This window comes from Scyliorhinus canicula, chromosome 14 (assembly GCF_902713615.1).
Source record: "Scyliorhinus canicula chromosome 14, sScyCan1.1, whole genome shotgun sequence".
Classification (NCBI taxonomy): domain Eukaryota; kingdom Metazoa; phylum Chordata; class Chondrichthyes; order Carcharhiniformes; family Scyliorhinidae; genus Scyliorhinus; species Scyliorhinus canicula.
In genome coordinates, this window is record NC_052159.1 from 72,642,912 (window position 1) to 72,662,952 (window position 20,041).

Genomic DNA, 20,041 nt, shown 5'->3' on the forward strand with positions numbered 1-20,041 from the left:
GATTCTTAATTTCAGATTTTTATTGAATCCAGCCCTGGTGGGGTTTGAACCCATGTTCCCAGAGCAAGTATTGATGGGTTGATGAGCATTGACGGGTTGATGAACATTGATCTGAACTTTAAGATTAATTCCCGTACCTGAGAAAACAAAGATAAGTGCCAGTATCAGCACTGCTGATTGATGTAAATGAGAAGTTTCTTCCTCTCTGGCTAACAACTTCATTCCAGCCATTTACTTTTTCAGAATTTCCTTCCTTGTTTTGTCTGTACCATAATAATTCATTGTGCGTGGAATTGTCATTGGTGAGGTCAGCTGGCTCACAGGCCAATTCAAAAGGATCTCTGACAAATGCATAGTAATATCTCTGTGCTGCTTTCGCGAAACAACCTGTGTAAAAAGTAACATTAAGGGTTTACTCTTCAGGGAAGTCATACATTTCTAACAACCATTGCATTTAATTGTGTCGAACAATAGACATTTAATAAGCATGCTCAATAATGCATGGAGGTGTTTCTATCTTTTGACACGTTCAGCACAGTCCCTTGAATGAATTGAAACAATAAAGAGTTCACAAATTCAGCTGTGGATTTTACGATAATTTGTGTGCCAAATTCATTAATTCTGTTTCATTGGGGCAGCACGGTGGCCTAGTGGTTAGCACAACCGCCTCACGGCGCTGAGGTCCCAGGTTCGATCCCGGCTCTGGGTCACTGTCCGTGTGGAGTTTGCACATTCTCCCCGTGTTTGCGTGGGTTTCACCCCCACAACCCAAAAATGGGCAGAGTAGGTGGATTGGCCACGCTAAATTGCCCCTTAATTGGAAAAAATAATTGGGTAATCTAAAAAAAAAAATAAAAAAAAATAAAATAAAATTCTGTTTCATTGACTGGACTCTGCAAGTCCTTCTCAGCGACATTATGGAGAGCAAAAATGCCCTCTTTGGTCCAGATATTCTCTAGAAACAATAAGCAAAGCAATAAGACCATAAGACTTAGGAACCATTCAGCCCATTGATTCTGCTCCACCATTCAGTTAGATCATGACGGATCTGGGCCGGAATTCTCCCCTGCCCGGCGGGGCGGGGGATCCCGACATTGTGGAGTGGCGAGAACCACTCTGGCGTCGGGCTTCTCCAAAGGTGCGGAATTCTCCGCACCTTTCGGGGCTAGGCCCGCGCCGGAGTGGTTTCCGCTCCGCCGGCCGGCGCAAACTGCCTTTGGCGCCCCGCCAGCCAGGGCCGAAAGGCCTTCACCGGCCGGCGGAAGTTCAGCATGCACCAGAGCGTCAGCGGCTGCTGACATCACCCCGGTGCATGCGCGGGGGAGGGGGTCTCTACCGCCTCCGCCATGGTGGAGACCGTGGCGGAGGCGGAAGAAAAAGAGTGCCCCCACGGCACAGGCCCGCCCGCTGATCGATGGGCCCCGATCGCGGGCCAGGCCACCGTGGGGGCACCCCCCGGGACCTCGGCGCCCGCCCGCACCGCCAATCCCGCCGGCACCAGACGTGCTTTGATTCCCGCCAGTGGGAAAGGCTTGTCAGCGGCGGTACTTCGGCCAATCGCGGGCCAGAAAATCCCCGCGGGGGGGCCCGCCGACCGGCGCGGCGCAATTCCTGCGCCCGCTGATTCCCGGGTGGCGGAGAATTCGGGCCACGGCGGGGGCGGGATTGACGCCGGCCCTGAGCACCCGGAGGAAACCCACGCACACACGGGGAGGATGTGCAGACTCTGCACAGACAGTGACCCAAGCCGGAATCGAACCTGGGACCCTGGAGCTATGAAGCAATTGTGCTATCCACAATGCTACCGTGCTGCAGTGAAGTTACTGCGAAAAGCCCCAAGTCGCCAAATTACAGCGCCTGTTCGGGTACACAGGGGAAGAATTCAAAATGTCCAGATTACCTAACAGCATGAGCTGGATTCTCCAATTTTAAGGCAATGTACCCATGCCAGCGTGGGAACGATGGTGTTTTATGAAAGATAAAATGGCGTGAAATGGCAACCAACCCTCCGTTTGGTGGGGGCTAGCAGCAAGGCAGCGTAGAGCAGCCAGATCTAGCTGCCGATATAGCCCGGAGAATTGCTGGGTCAATGGCCGCTCGTGGACCAAGCCAGCAAAATAGTGCGCCCCTTTTGGATGGCTCACGCGCCCCGGACCACCCCCACACAATGGATGAGACCATGAGAGTCCCACGCTGTCAGGGACTCGGCCAGTCAGGGCGGAGCATTGGGAGTGGTCCTCAGGCAATGCCCTGAGGCCACTGATACGTCGCACGGCTTTGGAGGTGGCGGCACATCCCCGCCCCTGATTTGGTCGGAAACATTGATTCTCCGGCCAATCGCCAAATGCGATTTTGACGTCAGCAAATGGAGAACCACGGGCGCGATTCTCCCAGCCCCACGCGGGCCGGAGAATCACCGCAACCGCACCATGCCGCCCCGATGCAGGCGTGCGATTCTCCGTGGTGTGGAGATATGTTGCCATTGGCGCTGGCGCGTTCGGTGGGGCGCCAGTCGCGGGCCACCGATTCTCCTGCCCGGATGGGCCAAGCGGCCGCGCAGAAATGGCAGAGTTCCGCCGGCGCCGTTCACACCTGGTTGCTGCCAGCGGACCTCTGCTCGAAGGGTTGGGGGCCAGAATGATTGGCCAGAATCGGTAGTCCGCGCACTCGTTTCGCGCCGTCTCCATTTTGGAGAATCGTGCCCCATGTCTGTCGGGACATGTGGAAGGAAACCGCAGCACCCAGAGGAAACCCAAGCAGACACAGGGAGAATTTGCAGACTCATAACTGACAGTGACCCAAGCCAGGAATCGAACATGGGACCCTGGCGCTGTGAAATGCTCACCACTGTGCTGCAGTGCTGTTTTGCTCTTGCAGTAAATTGGTGTGGACTTGACCGCCTAGATAACATTGTTGTTTTAAAAATTAGAGTATCCAATTCTTTTTTTCCAATTCAGGGGCAATTTAGCGTGGCCAATCCACCTACCCTGCACATCTTCTTGGGCTATGGGGGTGAGACCCACGAAGATATGGGGACCTGTGCAAACTCCACAAGGACAGTGACCCGGGGCCGGGATGGAACCCTAATCCTCAGCACCGTGAGGCAGCAGTACTAACCACTGCCCCATCATGCCACCCAACAGCCTGGATAACTAACCGCCTACTGTGCTAGGATAATCCTATATGTTTATCATTCAATGAATTAACACCAGTCTGCTATTATAAGTATGAGCAAATGGAGGGCAAGGAATCTAGTAATTTTATAACAACAACTTGCATTTATTGCACACCTTTAATACCTAAGGCTGCAAGGAGAAGGCTGAAAGGCTGGAAAGTGTTTTTTAATGTGTCAGGGCCTAGCAGGCAGGCCCCAGCAATGGAGGGGTGAGCCGGCCAGCACTACTGATGGAATCGCAGGGGTGCCCACTGCCACTGGGGGCTTCTATGTGGGCCATCAAAGCATCCAGAAAGAAAGGCCCCACAACCAACTCCCTCTGGGAAGTCAGCTTATGGAATCTGGCTCACCCCTCACAAATGGAAGGCAGGGGTCCGTTCCAACACTGGTAAATTGGTTGGGATCATAAAATGGCTGTTAATTGGTCATTCTGTTCATACTTCAGAAAACATCTTGTGACAGGAAGAAGATGTCAGCCTTACCTCCAGTCACCTTCCGAAATGATTTTACCACCTCCCCTACCTTTACACACCTCCCCTCTTGCTGCCCCTGCCCCCCCACCCATCTGCACCTCCGCACCACCCCCACCCCCAATTGACTGACACTGGATTTTGGTTCCATAAGAATCAGCCACCCTCCAGCACCTCATCCAACCCGATATTCCTCACACTAGAGTCTAGACTCTAAAAATACTGTCACAAGATGTGGATATTGCAGGTTAGGCAAGCAATTCCATTGCCCATCCTTAATTGCCCTTGTAAGGTGAGAAGCCAGTAAGTATAAAGCAGTTATTTGAATGTCAAGGCCATCACAACTCCAATCATGTCCGCAACCTGAGTTCCAAATGTGAGCATCGTAGAGCAATCTGGAGAAGACACTGTGGCTGAAATTTTCACAGGGATTGAATATTGAATATTGTGCTTAAATAGTCTCTTGATGGTCAAGACTCCATTTGTAAATTCTATCATTTCAGGGTTTTATGAGAGGTTATTAAATAATCATGGTATCTAACCTGGATAATTTGAAGAATCCGAAGGATATGTAACAGGTTTTCCACTCATCAATTCTGGTGTGTTGTAGATAAAAATGAGTGCCCAAATGTTCCGAATCATCCTGTATTTCAGACAAAAGCAGAACAGTAGCTCAAGTACTGACTGTAAAAGGTAGAACCAGTGCACGTATCATATTAGACAGAATAGTTATTGTACATTTGACATGCTAAAAAAATCTGATGTGTCCAAAGATGTGTCGGTTAGGTGGGGTTACAGGGATAGGACGGGGGAGTCCCAGGTGGAGTGCTCTTTCGGAGGGTTGGTGCAGATATGATGTGCCGAATTGCCTCCTTCTGCACTGCAGGGATTCTATGGAATCTACAGTCATTATTTTTCTCCATTGTAAAGACAGCTTCGAGGAAGAGTCCTATCGGGGGTCCAGCCTGAGGGCCATAGTGATGACGGCGCTGCCACTGACACCAAGGTGATATACAGAGAGCCTGGCAGTACTGTCCACAATAAAGGTGTGGAACCGGCTGAGGAGACATTTTAGGATGGCGGGGATGCCGGTGTTATCGCCTTTGTGTGATGATGTACCATCAATTCACTACAGACGATGAGAATGAGTGAACATAGGCTTTATTATCCAAGAACTTGACTGCCTATGACTGCTGTAACAATGAGCGCTGTCCACAGGCGGCAGGTCTCCATATCGCCCCGGGGGGCGGGGGGGGGAGGCAGAGGCGGAGCCCACCCGGGTTCCAGTACAATACATGGAAGGAGATCATGGGCGGGATTCTCCGATAATCGGCGCGATGGCCACGACCAGGCACCAAAAACGGTGCGGATCACTCCGGCGTCGGGCCCCCCAAACGGCGCAAATTCTCCGGCCCGGAATGGGCTAGTAGCGGCTTGACGCCATTCGTGACGGCGCAATCCAACGCGGACGCGTGGCGTCATTGACACCAGGCAGCATCACAGCACAAAAGATGCCGCCCCCCCTCCCCCCCCCCCCCCCCGCCCCGATGATCCGACAAGATGGCCGCGCAGCCCCGAGGTTCCAGGAGCGCGACATCAATGCGCTCCTGGACGCAGTAGAGCAGAGGAGGGAGGCCCCGTAACCCAGACACGGCTGCAGCGTTGTCCCACGTCTCAGCCGGCGCTTGTGGAGGGAGGTGGCAGAGGCCGTTAACGCTGTGCCTGTAACACCAAGGACAGGCGCACAATGCCACAAGAAGGTGAATGACCTCGTCAGGGCAGCCAGAGTGAGTACCCCCGCCCGATATGCGCCACACCCCCAGATGCAACTAACCCCAACCCTAACCCTAATGTGCTGCGTACCTATGCCAATATACGCACAACCGCTGGCCTGCATGTATATCCCTGCCTGACACTGTTGCCCTTTATCCCTGCCACCCACCCACCCGCCCCCCACAGGTGAAGCGTGCACACAACAACAGGGAGCGTCAGTGGACTGGAGGGGGCCCAGCTGATGAGAGACCACTCACCGTCCATGAGGAAAGGGCCCCGGAACTGGCAGGCGGACCCGAGGACCGGGAGGTTGCCGATGCAGAGGTCGGTGGCGCACCACCAAGTGAGACCCCCCACGGCCCATCCCCATTCCCCAATATCCCCCCTCCCCATATCCCCCATATCCCCCCCTCGCCATATCCCCCATATCCCCCTCGCCATATCCCCATATCCCCCTCCCCATCCCCATATCCCCCCTCCCCCTATCCCCCATATCCCCATTCCCATATCCCCCATATCCCCCTCCCCATATCCCCCCTTCCCCATATCCCCCTCCCATTCCCCCAATATCTCCCATATCCCCCATATCCCCCTCCCCATATTCCCCATATCCCCCTCCCCCATTCCCCCAATATCCCCCTCCCCCATTCCCCCAATATCCCCCATATCCCCTCCCCCATTCCCCCAATACCCCCCTCCCCCATTCCCCCAATATCCCCCATATCCCCCTCCCCCATTCCCCCAATATCCCCCCTCCCCATATTCCTCATATCCCCCCTCCACATGCCCCCAATATCCCGCCTCCCCCATATCCCCCTCCCACATTCCCCCAATGTTCCCCATATCCCCTCCCCATAACCCTATATCCCCCTCCCCATAACTCCATATCCCACCTCCCCCATATCCCCCAATATCCCCTCCCATATCCTGCAATATCCTCCCTCCCCCATATCCCCCATATCCTCCCTCCCCCATATCCCCCGTCGCAGCCAAGCCAGGACACCACAACCCAGGACAGCCCTACCCAGGACAGCCCTACCCAGGACACCACTACCCAGGACAGCCCTACCCAGGACAGCCCTACCCAGGACACCTCAAACCAGGTCAGCCCTACCCAGTACAGCCCTACTCAGGACACCACAAACCAGGTCAGCCCTACCCAGGACACCACTACCCAGGACAGCCTTACCCAGGACAGCCCTACCCAGGACACCACTACCCAGGACAGCTCTACCCAGGACAGCCCTACCCAGGACACCACTACCCAGGACAGCCCTACCCAGGACACCACAAACCAGGTCAGCCCTACCCAGGACACCTCAAACCAGGTCAGCCCTACCCAGTACAGCCCTACCCAGGACACCACAAACCAGGTCAGCCCTACCCAGGACACCACTACCCAGGACAGCCTTACCCAGGACACCACTACCCAGGACAGTCTTACCCAGGACAGCCCTACCCAGGACACCACAAACCAGGTCAGCCCTACCCAGGACACTCCTACCCGGGACACCCCTGCCCAGGACAGCCCTACCCAGTACAGCCCTAACCAGGACAGCCCTACCCAGGACACCACTACCCAGGACACCACAACCCAGGACACTACTACCCAGGACAGCCCTACCCAGGACAGCCCTACCCAGTACAGCCCTACCCAGGACAGCCCTAACCAGGACACCACTACCCAGTACAGCCCTACCCAGGACAGCCCTACCCAGGACACCACTACCCAGGACAGCCCTACCCAGGACACCACTACCCAGGACACCACTACCCAGGACAGCCCTACCCAGGACACCACAACCCAGGACAGCCCTACCCAGTACAGCCCTACCCAGGACAGCCCTACCCAGGACAGCCCTACCCAGGACAGCCCTACCCAGGACACCACTACCCAGGACACCACAACCCAGGACACTACTACCCAGGACAGCCCTACCCAGGACACCACAACCCAGGACAGCCCTACCCAGTACAGCCCTACCCAGGACAGCCCTACCCAGGACACCACTACCCAGGACACCACTACCCAGGACACCACTACCCAGGACACCACTACCCAGGACAGCCCTACCCAGGACACGACAAACCAGGACAGCCCTACCCAGGACAGCCCTACCCAGGACACCACTACCCAGGACACCACTACCCAGGACAGCCCTACCCAGGACACAACAAACCAGGACAGCCCTACCCAGTACAGCCCTACCCAGGACACCACTACCCAGTACAGCCCTACCCAGTACAGCCCTACCCAGGACACCACTACCCAGTACAGCCCTACCCAGTACAGCCCTACCCAGGACACCACTACCCAGGACACCACTACCCAGGACACCACTACCCAGGACAGCCCTACCCAGGACACCACTACCCAGGACAGCCCTACCCAGGACAGCCCTACCCAGGACAGCCCTACCCAGGACACCACAACCCAGGACAGCCCTACCCAGTACAGCCCTACCCAGGACAGCCCTACCCAGTACAGCCCTACCCAGGACACCACAACCCAGGACAGCCCTACCCAGTACAGCCCTACCCGGGACACCCCTACCCAGTACAGCCCTACCCAGGACAGCCCTACCCAGTACAGCCCTACCCAGGACACCACAACCCAGGACAGCCCTACCCAGTACAGCCCTACCCAGGACACTACTACCCAGGACAGCCCTACCCAGGACACCACTACCCAGGACAGCCCTACCCAGGACACTACTACCCAGGACAGCCCTACCCAGGACACCACTACCCAGGACAGCCTTACCCAGGACAGCCCTACCCAGGACACTACTACCCAGGACAGCCCTACCCAGGACACCACTACCCAGGACAGCCCTACCCAGGACACTACTACCCAGGACAGCCCTACCCAGGACACCACTACCCAGGACAGCCCTACCCAGGACACCCCTGCCCTGGACAGCCCTACCTCGCACACCATCACAGATGACACTGAAAGACAGGACAGTGACACACAGCGGACCGGTGGACACGAACTGCCACCCCAGGGGACTATGGATTCTAGATCGCATGATGCTCACGACACCATGTCACTGCTTTCTCCAACACCCTCCTCCATCGCAGAGACACTGACCTCGGTTGGGCACTTTAGTGATGAGGCTTCTGGTACACTCACTGGTGCGCACAACACAGCCGTACCGGTACAGCAGGTGGATGTTGGAGCAGCAGAGGGGCCGGGAGGTCAGAGGGCATCCTGGCGCAAGCAAACATCTGCCACCCAGAACCCAGATGGGTCCCGGGTTCCTGGAGTTACCACACCCACACATAGACCCGATGCAGTCACCGAACCTGGAACGATCGTTGTGGTGACGGCCAGCTTGTGGCGGCTGCAGGCACATGTGGAGGAGTGCACCCGCGTCCTGGAGCTGGGAGTGGTGCTGGTCATGTGTGTCACCCAGGCCGAAACCGCACGGATGGCGTCCGCGGTGGAGGCAATGTGTGTGACGGTGTCAGACATGGGGAGCAGAGTGCAAGGCCTGGGACTTTCCGTGCAGGCGGCGTCCGTGGCCCAGGACATTGCTGCCCTCTCACAGGAAGCCATGAGCCAGAGCCAGCGGCAGATGGCAGAGGCGCTCAATGCCCTGGCCCTGTCTCGGCAGGCCATAGCCCAGTCTCTGCAGGCAGTGGCCCAACTCAGCAGGCCATCGCTCAGGGAATCGGCGCCATTGCCCATGTCCTGTCGGTATCGCCCAGACACAGACAGGCATAGCCAACTCCCTGAGCTCCATGGCTGCAAACTTGCAGACCCTTGTTGATACCAGGGCGGGCCTCTAGGACTGGCAACACCAGGTTTCGGGGGGGGCGTTGGATGGCCAGTCCGATTGCACCCCCGACCCATGTAGAGGCCTGGGGGCCATCGGGCACCCCAAATGAAGAGGAGGTGCTGGGGCCCGTCCGGGATTCCCCCGTAGCGGAGGTCCCAGAACACCTCAGAACACCTCAGACTCCCCCCCTTCCGTCCCAGGTGCATCTGGTGGGCAATGGGCAGGACAGGCTGGCAGCTCACCATCCCAGTCGCCCAAGCCGCAGCCTGGCCCACCTAGGCCGGGCCGCCCCAGGAAACGGCCGTCAAAGGGATCCCAAGTCGCAGGGCAGGAATCACAGGAGCCACCTCCAGTCCTGCTGTACCGTCTGGGGATCCACATAGACGTAGTCAAAGGGCCCGTAAGGCCAAACAATTAGACACTGAGTAAGTTGGCACGGGTGCAGGGCGAGTTATAGGGGCTAGGGCACGTGTATGGTCATTAAAATCACTTTCACACATAGGAGCTCATCGCAGAGCGGGTTGTCATCATCCTCCATGGCCTGCAATAGACACGCTTCCCCCGGCGACCGTGTGAGCCCGGCCCGTTGTGCCGCAGGTGGATGTGCAATGGAGGGGTGGTGTGCATGCGGGTTGGAATGGGGGTGTTCGGTGGTGGGTGGGTGGCGGGGGGGTGAGGGTGTTCGTGGTGGGTGAGTAGAGGGGTGAGGGTGGTCGGCTGGTGCCGTGGTGTGCGGTCTGTGCCCTTACTCGGCGATTCTCACGCCCCCCTAGTCAGTGAACCGGACGGCTATCAGCCTATCCTGTGCCCGCTGGCCCAACCGGTAACGGTGAGCAGCCACCCGCCCATGTCCAGCCAGTCTGCCCTGACCATTGTCCCCATCCTCCTCAACTGGGGAGGACTGCGCCTCTTCCTGCTGCTCCTCCATTCCCCCCTCCTCTGTCTGCGGCACATCGCCCCTCTGCTGGGCTATGTTGTGCAGGACGCAGCAGACCACAACGATGCGGCCGACCCTATCTGGCGGGTACTGGAGGGCCCCTCCAAAGCAGTCCAGGCACCTGAAACACATCTTCAGCAGCCCAAAGCAACTCTCTATCAGACCCCTGATCGCTGCATGGGCATCATTGTAGCTGTTGTCCACGTCACTCTGTGCCCTCCGTATAGGCGTCATCAGCCACGACCGCAACGGGTAACCTGTCGCCCAGCAACCAGTCACTCAGCCGGGGTTGGCGGCCCTTAAACATGCCGGGGATGTAAGACTGCGCCAATACGTATGAGTCATGAACACTTCCCGGGTACCGGGCGTACTCGTGCAGGATCATCATGCGGTTGTCACAGACCACCTGGATGTTCATGGAATAGGTCCCCTTCCTATTGGTGAACACGGCCCTGTTATCTGCAGGGGGCTGCACGGCGATGTGCATCCCAGCGATCGCCCCCTGGACCATGGGAAACCCGGCCACGGCAGAGAAGCCCACGGACCGGGCATCCTGGCTGGCCCGATCCATAGGGATCCGGATGTAGCAGTCCGCAATGGCATAAAGGGCGTCTGTCATTGGCCGGATGTACCGATGCCTGCGAGATGCCGGACAGGTCACCACACGGCGCCTGGAATGACCCCGTGGCATAACCGTTCAGGGCCACCGTAACCTTGACGGACACAGGGAGAGGGTGTCCTCCCCCAGTGCCACGTGGTGCCAGGTGTGCCATCAGGTGGCAGATGTGTGCAATGGTTTCCCGGCTCATCCGGAGTCTCCTCCTACATGCCAGGTCCGTGAGATTCTGGTACGACAAGCGGGGCCGGTACACACAGGGCCTCCTCGGGCGTCTCCCTTGCCGTGGCGCAACACCTCCTCCTCCTACTTCTCCTCCAGCCTGGGCGGCTGCCACCTGCCCCTCTGCAGCCTGCTCCTCCAAGGCAGCCTGCGCCGCCTCCCTGGCACGCTCCTCTCCCAGGGCAACATGTAGAAATGCGGCTGCTGCCACGGCGGCCAACATCGCTGGCTGCTCAGCAAACATAATGGCCTGCAAGGGGGGGGGGGGGGGAGAAATGACGACATGCCCGACGAGGGGTTGGAGAATCCAGCCCCATATTACCATTCCCTGGCCATGGGCCATAGTACTATACAGACAACTTATATAATGGTGAATACAATCACCACATTCACCCCCTGTTAAAAATGAAGTCCAGTGGGGGTTAAGTGTGGTCATCATTTGTTCAGTCTGTCAGGAGGCCGGATTGTTCTTTTGGACCTCCTCAGCTCTGGCAGCGGGTACGGGCGTTGTAGTTGTTGACTCCGAGAGTATGTTGTCTGGAGCTTCGGTCCGGTGTGTCGGGGGTAGGCGGGGGGTGGTGGATGGTGGCAGTGTAGGAGCAGGACAGTACCGGAGCCCCAGGGGGGGCGTAAGGGATTCGGGGGCTGGCGGTAGGCGGTGGGGAGGGGCGCGCGTTGACATGGGAAACAGCGGGCGCCAGGTCCCGGAGGGAGACCATATCTTGCCCTCCGTCTTGATGCGCGACCTAGGCATATTGGGGGTTGGACCCTCTCGACCAGGGGGTCGGTCTTATGGCTCCTCATATGTTTCCGGAGAAGGACAGGTCCCGGAGTTGTCAGCCAGGATGGAAGCGAGACCCTGGAGATGGACTTTCTAGGGAAGACAAACAAACGGTCGCGAGGGGTCTTGTTCGTGGCCGTGCAGAGGAGCGATCTGATGGAGTGGAGCGCGTCAGGGAGGACCTCCTGCCAGCGGGGAATCTGGAGACTTCTAGATCGAAGAGCAAGAAGAACGGCCTTCGATACCGTCATGTTCTCCCTCTCCACCTGCCCGTTTCCCTGCAGGTAGTAGCCTGCTCGAAGCGATGCTCTGACTGAGCAAGTACTGATGCAGCTCATCATTCATGAAAGAGGTGCCCTGGTCACTGTGGACGTACGCAGGGAAACTGAACAGGGTGAAGATGCTGTGCAGTGCCTTTATAACAGTGGCCGAGGTCATGTCGGAACATGTGATAGCGAAGGGGAAGTGGGAGTACTCATCAATGACGGTCAGGAAGTATATATTGCTGTTGGTGGAAGGCAGGGGCCCTTTGAAGTCAATACTGAGGCGCTCAAAGGCCGGGAGGTCTTTACCAGGTGGGCCTTGTCTGGCCGGTAGAAGTGCAGTTTGCACTCTGCGCAGACTTGGCAATCCCTGGTCATGGCCCTGACTGCCTCGGTGGAGTAGGGCAGATTGCGGGCCTTAATAAAGTGGCCGAGTGACCCCCGGGTGACAGAGGTCATTGTGGATAGCCCGAAGTCGGTCATCTTGCGCGCTGGCGCATGTGCCGCGGGACAGGGCATCTGAGGGCTCGTTGAGCTTCCCAGGGCAATACTTGATATCATAAGTATAGGTGGAGAGTTCGATCCTCCACCTCAAGATTTTGTCATTTTTAATTTTGCCCCGTTGTGCATTGTCGAACATAAAGGCTACCAACCGTTGGACAGCACACCACTTGTCGTCAGGATCCACGCTTAGAATTGGGAGGTATTTCACCATCTTTGAGAAAGAGGCTGCATGCTTAGTAATGATGCCCACCCGGAATGAGGATTTGAGGCCCTCGGCGTCAGGATCTCGAGGGCTGTCGGGGTCGGAGTCTGTCACGGCCTCCTGTACTGAACGGACGCTTCTGCGCTGTGGCTGGGATCGCTGGATGCTGGGCAGTGGAGCAGATCTGCAAAGGGCTGCGTAGTGGCCAAGCTTCGTGATTTTGTAAGCATGTAAGATGTTAAATAAAATCGTGTTGCATCTCATCAAGTGTTGGAAGCCTGTCTCTCTCTACACTGCATCAAACGCAGTCCACATGGTACCATGATGTGTTGGGTAAGCTGGGTCTAAGTATGGATGTTGATAATTGACGGACTCACCTTGAGGTAATCTGTCTTGACTAATTTTTGATCTTGCTCCGCTGTGTATTATTGAACATGAAGGCAACCGACCATTGGTCAGTGAGGAGAGTGAATCTCCTGCCGGTCAGGCAATGCCTCCAATGCCGCACAGCTTCAATGATAGCTTGGGCCTCTTTTTCGACGGAGGAATGCCGAATTTCAGAGGCATGCAAGGTGCGGGAAAAGAATGCCACGGGCCTGCCTGCCTGGTTGAGGGTGGCGGCCAGTGCGACGTCTGATGCATCGCTCTCGACTTGGAATGGTAACGTCTCGTCGACCGAGTGCATTGGTGATGTCGGCCTTGATACGGTCGAAGGCCTGGTGAGCCTCGGCTGTCAGGGGAAAAGCAGTGGATTGAATGAGTGGGCGGGCCTTGTCTGTGTAGTTTGGGACACTAGGCGTAATAAAAAAAGAACCCCATGCATCATTTGAGGGCCTTGGAGCAGTAGGGAAGAGGTAGTTCCATGAGGGGGTCCATGCGGTCGGGATCGTGCCCCAGAACTCCGTTCTGGAACACGTAGCCGAGGATGGCTAAGTGGTTCGTGCTGAACACGCATTTCTTCTTGTTGTAGGTCAGGTTGAGGAGAGTGGCGGTGTGGAGAAATTGGGCAAGGTTGGTGTCATGGTCCTGCTGATCGTGGCCGCAGATGGTGACATTGTCCAGGTACGATGAAGTGGCCCGCAGTCCGTACCGGTCAACCATTCGGTCCATCTCCCGTTGGAAGACCGAGACCCCGTTGGTGATGCCAAAGGGAACCCTAAGAAAGTGGTAAAGGCAGCCATCTGCCTCGAAAGCAGTGTATGGGCGGTCCGCCTTGCGGATAGGGAGCTGGTGGTAGGCAGATTTCAGTTCCACAGTTCAGAAGACCCGGTACTGTGCAATCTGATTGACCATATCAGATATGCATGGGAGGGGGGGGGGGGGGGGGGTGGCAGCACGGTGGCGCAGTGGGTTAGCACTGTGGCCTCACGGCGCCAAGGTCCCAGGTTCGATCCTGGGTCACTGTCCGTGTGGAGTTTGCACATTCTCCCCGTGTTTGCGTGGGTTTCGCTCCCACAACCTAAAGATGTGCAGAGTAGGTGGATTGGCCACGCTAAATCGCCCCTTAATTGGAAAAATGAATTGGGTACTCTAAATTTATTAAAAAAAAAAAAAAATGCATGGGAGGGGGTATGCGTCGAGCTGCATTTACCGACTGATGGTCTAACTGTAGTCAACGGCCATCCTGTGTTTCTCCCCAGTTTTCACAACTACCACTTGGGCTCTCCAGGGTCTGTTGCTGGCTTCAATGATGCCTTCCCGAAGCAGTTGGTGGACTTCGGACCTGATGAAGGTCCTATCCTGGGCGCTGTACCGTCTGCTCCTGGTGGCGATGGATTTGTAATCCGGGGTTAGGTTTGCAAATAGGGAAGGTGGGTAGACCTTTAGGGTCGCGAGGCTGCACACAGTAAGGGGTGGTCGGAGCTCGCCGAATTTCAACGTTAGGCTCTGGAGGTTGCACTGGAAGCCCAGGCCGAGTAGCAGAGCAGCGCAGAGGTTGGGAAGGACATAGAGGTGGAAGCCGCTGAACTCCATACCTTGGACAGTGAGAGTGGCAATGCAATACCCCCTGATCACCATGGAGTGGGAGCCGGAGGACAGGGAGATTCTCTGGTTAACGGGGTGTACCGCGAGGGAGCAGTCCCTTACCGTATCGGGGTGAATGAAGCTCTCGGTGCTGCCGGAGTCCAGCAGGCAGGAGATCTCGTGCCCATCGACCTTCACTTTGGTTGAAGCAGTGGACGAGACTGGTCAATCGTGACCGAGGTGAGATCCGGCTGGTCATTGGTGGTTGCAGGCAACGGGCGGCCGGGTGAGGTGCCCGGGGGCATGGGTCCTGGGTTGGGTAAGATGGCGGCGCCCACTAGCCGCACGTGTTGTGGGGAAAACAAGATGGCGGCGCCCAGAGGCCACACGTGGTCCGAGGAGGGGAAGGTGGTGGTGCCCACTGGCCGCACGTGGGAGGTGCCGGAACAATATCGGCGGCTGAGCGGGCCTGGCACACCGCAGCGAAGTGTCCCTTCTTGCAGAGGGCGCTCCAGGCCAGGCAGCGTTGTCGGGATTGTTTGGACTGCCCACAGAAGTAACATTTGGGTCCCCCGTGGTTGGCTGTCGTGCGGCACAGGCGTGGGGTTAGCTGAGGGCGATCGCTGATGGGGCGGCCGTGTGCGGAGTCCATGATGCACGGGGGGGGGGGGGGGGGGGGGGGGGGGCTGGGCCGCGCAGTCAGGGGAGTAGGCCTGGATGTTGTGTGATGCGACCGTAAGTGAGAGCGCGAGCTTTTTGGTCGCTGCGAGGTCGAGTGTGGCCCCTTCTAAGAGGCGCTGGCGGATGTAATCGGACCCTATGCCTTTAACAAATGTGTCTCTCATGAGCAGATTCAAGTGTTCCATGGCCGAAACGGCCTGACCGTCACAGTCTCTAACTAGGGGAACCAGGGCACGCCAGAAATCTTCCATTGACTCACCAGGAAGTTGACGACACGTGGAGAGGAGGCGCCTGGCGTACAGTGTGTTCGGCCGCTAAGCGTAGTTTTCCTTCAGTAGCACCATGGCTTCTGCATAGGTCGGCGCGTCCTGGACGAGTGGAAAGACTTGGAGCTCAGCCGCATGTAAACGATCTGGATCTTCTGTGCTTCTGTGATTGGGTCTGGTGCAGACCCGATGTACGCTTCGAAACAGGCTAGCCAATGTTCAAAGTCCTTTTTGGCGTTGTCTGCTTGCGGATGCAGCTGCAGGTGATCCGGCTTGATGCGGAGGTCCATCTTCTGAACACTCAGTGTACTAAATTGATGCACGATCAATTACACAAAGACGAGAGTTGGATGCAATCGCGACTTTATTATACTAAGATGTGTGGCCTCCTACAGCAGCTGGCGAAATGGCTGCTGTACAGGGAGCATACATATTTATACTTCGCCTACTGGGCGGAGCCAGCAGGCAGGGAACTACCCCCGTACCTGTAGTACAGAGCATTACCACAAATCACCTAATATATACATCAGTGGTGACTACCACAATACATTCACCACATGTGAGAACCATGGGTTTAAGCTGGGGGTGACGGTTGGTATGTACAGAAAGTGGAGAGAGGTGGGGCTGGTGGGGGTGAGGAATTTGTATCTGGAAGAGAGGTTCGCAAGCATAGAGGAGCTGAAGGAGATGGTAGAGCTCCCGAAGAGAAGTGCATTTAGGTATTTACAAGAAAGGGATTTTCCATGGCAGATGTGGAAAGGGTTTCCCAGGCTGCCGAAATATGCCCTTTTGGAATGGTTACTGCTTCGGGACATGGAAGGGGAGGGTAGGATTGGGGACATATATGGGTGTCTGGGAGACCAAGTGGGTATGCAGGTGATGAGGATCAAGGAGAAATGGGAGGAGAAGTTGGATGGGGGAGATAGGTTGGGGAGTGTGGAGTGAGGCGATGCACAGGGTGAATGTGACCTCCTGGTGTGTGAGAATGAGGTTGATACAGTTTAAGGTAGTGCACAGGGAGCACATGGCTTGGGCGAGAAGGAGTGGGTTCTTCCAGGGAATGGCAGACGAGTGCGGGAAGTGTGGGCGAGAACCAGCAAACCGCATGCATATGTCCTTGGGCGGTGAGAAGCAAGAGGGACACGAGGTGGGAGTATCCGGGTTGCTACCAAAGGTTGTTGGGTTGGAGGGCGGGCTGGACACTATGGTGGCGATTTTTGGGATATCAGAAAAGCCGGAGTTGATGGAGGGGAGGAAGGCCGATGCTGTGGCCTTCACCTCTCTGATTGCCCGATGAAGAATTTTACTAGATTGCCAGCTGGCAGGGCCGCCGGGGATGGCGGCCTGACTAGGAGACCTGCAGGACTTCCTCCGGTGGGGGAAAATTAAGTTTGAACTGAGGAGTTCAGCAGAGGCTTTGAGGCAAGGTGGGAACTGTTCGTGGCCATGCTTGAAGAGTTCTTCGTCGCAGAGGGAGGGAGGAGATGAAACGGGGAAAATTTGTACAAACTGTAAAACTGTGAGTTGTGGAGTGTGTTCCCAGGATTATTTATGTTTTGTACTTTTTGAATAAGTTTGGAATAAAATACATTTAAAACAAAAAGAAGACAGCCTCTTATGAATACAGCATGAATAATCCAGAATAAATGCATGGGAGGTGCCATTGGTTTACAGCAAAGAAATATATCCTTCAGCCCAATTCATGTATTCTCCCTAAATGCCTCCTCAGGCGTATCCTCAGCTAATCATATTAACAAATCCTTCCATTTCTTCCTCACTGGCTAATCCAGCTTCTCTAAAATGCACCTACGCTATTTACCTCAACCGCTCCTTGTGGCATTATGTTCCACATTCTAACCACCCTCTGAAGGAATAAATTTCTCTTGCATTCTCTATTGGATTTATTTGTGACAGTTTTTTATTTATGACCTTTAGTTTCAGACTCACCCACTTGCGGGAAACAAGTGACAAGAATGCTGTAGGTCTGAATACAGGTTTTTATTGGATGTGCTACTTCCATGAAAAGTCAGTTGCAAATAAATAGTGAGGCAAATTTCACCAAGGTTACAAAACACTTGGAGCCAACACAAAGGAAGTTAAAATGTAAACTATAATAATGTACATTTTGCAGTAAACGATTCAAACTTCCAGGGGAATTGTTAATTGCAGTAACAGAAAAGAACTGGAATTTTTTTTTTTAAACCGCTAAATTTCAAAGGGCTCATCAATTGTGTCATGGAAAGAAAGTTTCACACAAATGCCATTTTAATGGATACTGACACTTGCTCATGAGGTTGTTTTCAGTTATAACAGGCGCGATTCAGCGGATGCAAGTTAAAGCCCACTGAAAGACACATTTAGCAGGCTGTTTATTGCTAGCTGTAGCGCTGAAAATGCTCCGCTAGCCAATGGCACTTTGCTGGTTTTTTTTGACCTTGCGGAGATTCTCTCCACCAGGCCACACTTAGAGGGATTTCCTGCTGGCGAGCTTAAGCCAGAGTGTCAAGTTACCAGGGTGGCACTGCCAAGATGTCCAAGTGCCAGGAGGAGTGCCAGGGCGCCACCCTGCCCTGCCCCCGAGCACCCGGGGTTCTCCAATGGCCTGGGAGACGCCCAGGTGCCATGACTGGTCCACGTTCATGTGGACTAGTACTAAATGGTGCCCTTGCGAGGTCTCCCAGGCGCTGCTCTTGAGTCCTGGCACCGGGTGAATCCGGTGTCCGGGTATTTAAATGGTCCCGCGAAGGTGAGATCCAGATTGTGTTGAGCGGAGCGAGTCAGGTGACTTGCGATTAGCCCGGTGCCCAATGGTGAGCCTGATTTGGGACTCGCACGCAAATTATCCATTACAACAGGGTCACTGAATTATGCCCAACATTCCTAACCTACAGATGCTGCCAGACTTGCTGAGATTTTCCAGCATTTTCCCTTTCATTCCTAACCTTTGTTTCTTTGCGAAAGTTAACTAAGACAGCAATTTGATTTACTTTTTTCTGAGTAGAAAAGAAAGTCAGGTGGGTTTCAAAACCAGCGGTCAATTTCATTCCTGAAATATCAAAATAACACTTTTACCTGGATGATACATTGATGTGATGGTTTAAAATTGAGTCTGCTTCATCTGACTGATGAGTAATTCATCAAAGGGGTTTCCACCTTCCGAAATAAAACTTGGTACCTGACATACCAACCTTAAGTTCCAAGGTGCTCCCAGGCATAGTAACCTGCTTGGCACCATTAACTCACATTATCTGGCAAGGTCATCACTCTGGAGTGCAGGCTTGGCAAGTTCTCAGTTTGCAGTGGTCCCAGAGCTAAATCTATCAACTTCATGGCAACTTTTAATTTAAAGGGACATTATCATCAAGATAAAAAAATATCTGGTAACCTCTTTCGTGGAGAGGGAGGATAGCTGGAACACCATGTACCATTTTTGAACAATGCCTTCACAGATCAATCACACCACACTGCTGCATTCAAATGCTATTTCAAGTAGCTGTTATAACCAAGAATGGTTTTGCCAAGTAATTTTGCACTTGAACGACAGCACCCCTTTAAATCTTTAACCTGGTCTTACCAAAATGAGACTTTTATTGAAATGGTTATGCAATCAAGAAAAGTAAGTTACTAAGTTACTAATTGAATTGACAACAGTGAATAGAGTCATTCCAAATTCAGCAGCAACAAAAGATAATTTATTGATACAGCTAATAACTGAACTTAATCTGTGAAAAATATCTGTGGGCCTTGGGTTTTTCTAGATTCAGTTGATCATCTTGCTTCCAAAGAACAATTAACAAATAACTACAGATTTTAAGCATGTTCAAATTATGGAGGATACTTACTTTAGCTGTTGTTTTTCCATCTGAGGCACTGACAGTTTCAAACTTTCATCTAAGTCTGTTTCCTTTACGTGGGCTCTAACCTTGAACTACAGAGCCAGCCCCCAAACCACAAAGGTTTAAAATAGTTTGTGTGCTTTCCAGTTCATTAGTACAATCAGGTCTGGGAGTTAACCAAAGTTTCTACAAAACATTGTTGGATATGTGACTTCTTTTCTAAGTAGTGGCAATAACTAAAGCCAGTGAAATGTACATTTTTCAACATATTTTTGCATTTAATTTTCATGCCTTATCAGTCACTGCATTAAGATAAGATATATTTGTGATTTTCCTCTGTAAAATAGCACCCAAAGAGGAAAGAAAAAGCTAAATTTACTGTTTCCTGTGGTAACTTTACACGTTTTATATTAGAAAGCCCCAAAAATGTTTTACAGCTTTAATTCTAAAGTTGATGCAGCAATAAAAGAAAATGAAGCAGACAGACACCATCTTCAAATGTATTTTTCATTTATTTGTTAGCCTATAGCATATAGGCTCTGGAAGAAAATCATTGTTTCATTTT

The 20,041-nt window shown here is 54.2% G+C and overlaps 1 protein-coding gene across 1 annotated transcript in view; it reads right to left on the reverse strand.

Annotated features, from left to right (window-relative positions):
* The window catches only part of LOC119977569 (interleukin-18 receptor accessory protein-like), a 66,217-nt gene extending 46,716 nt beyond the window's left edge, over positions 1 to 19,501 (reverse strand). Inside the window, exons 1-3 of the mRNA XM_038818659.1 lie at positions 19,483 to 19,501; positions 4,188 to 4,288; positions 138 to 387 (exon numbers count right to left, since the gene is read on the reverse strand). Of these exons, the coding sequence (XP_038674587.1) occupies positions 138 to 387; positions 4,188 to 4,287 (350 nt within the window). The 5' untranslated portion in view covers position 4,288; positions 19,483 to 19,501. The remainder of the gene's footprint in view (positions 1 to 137; positions 388 to 4,187; positions 4,289 to 19,482) is intronic.
* Between the last annotated feature and the right edge of the window lie 540 nt (positions 19,502 to 20,041).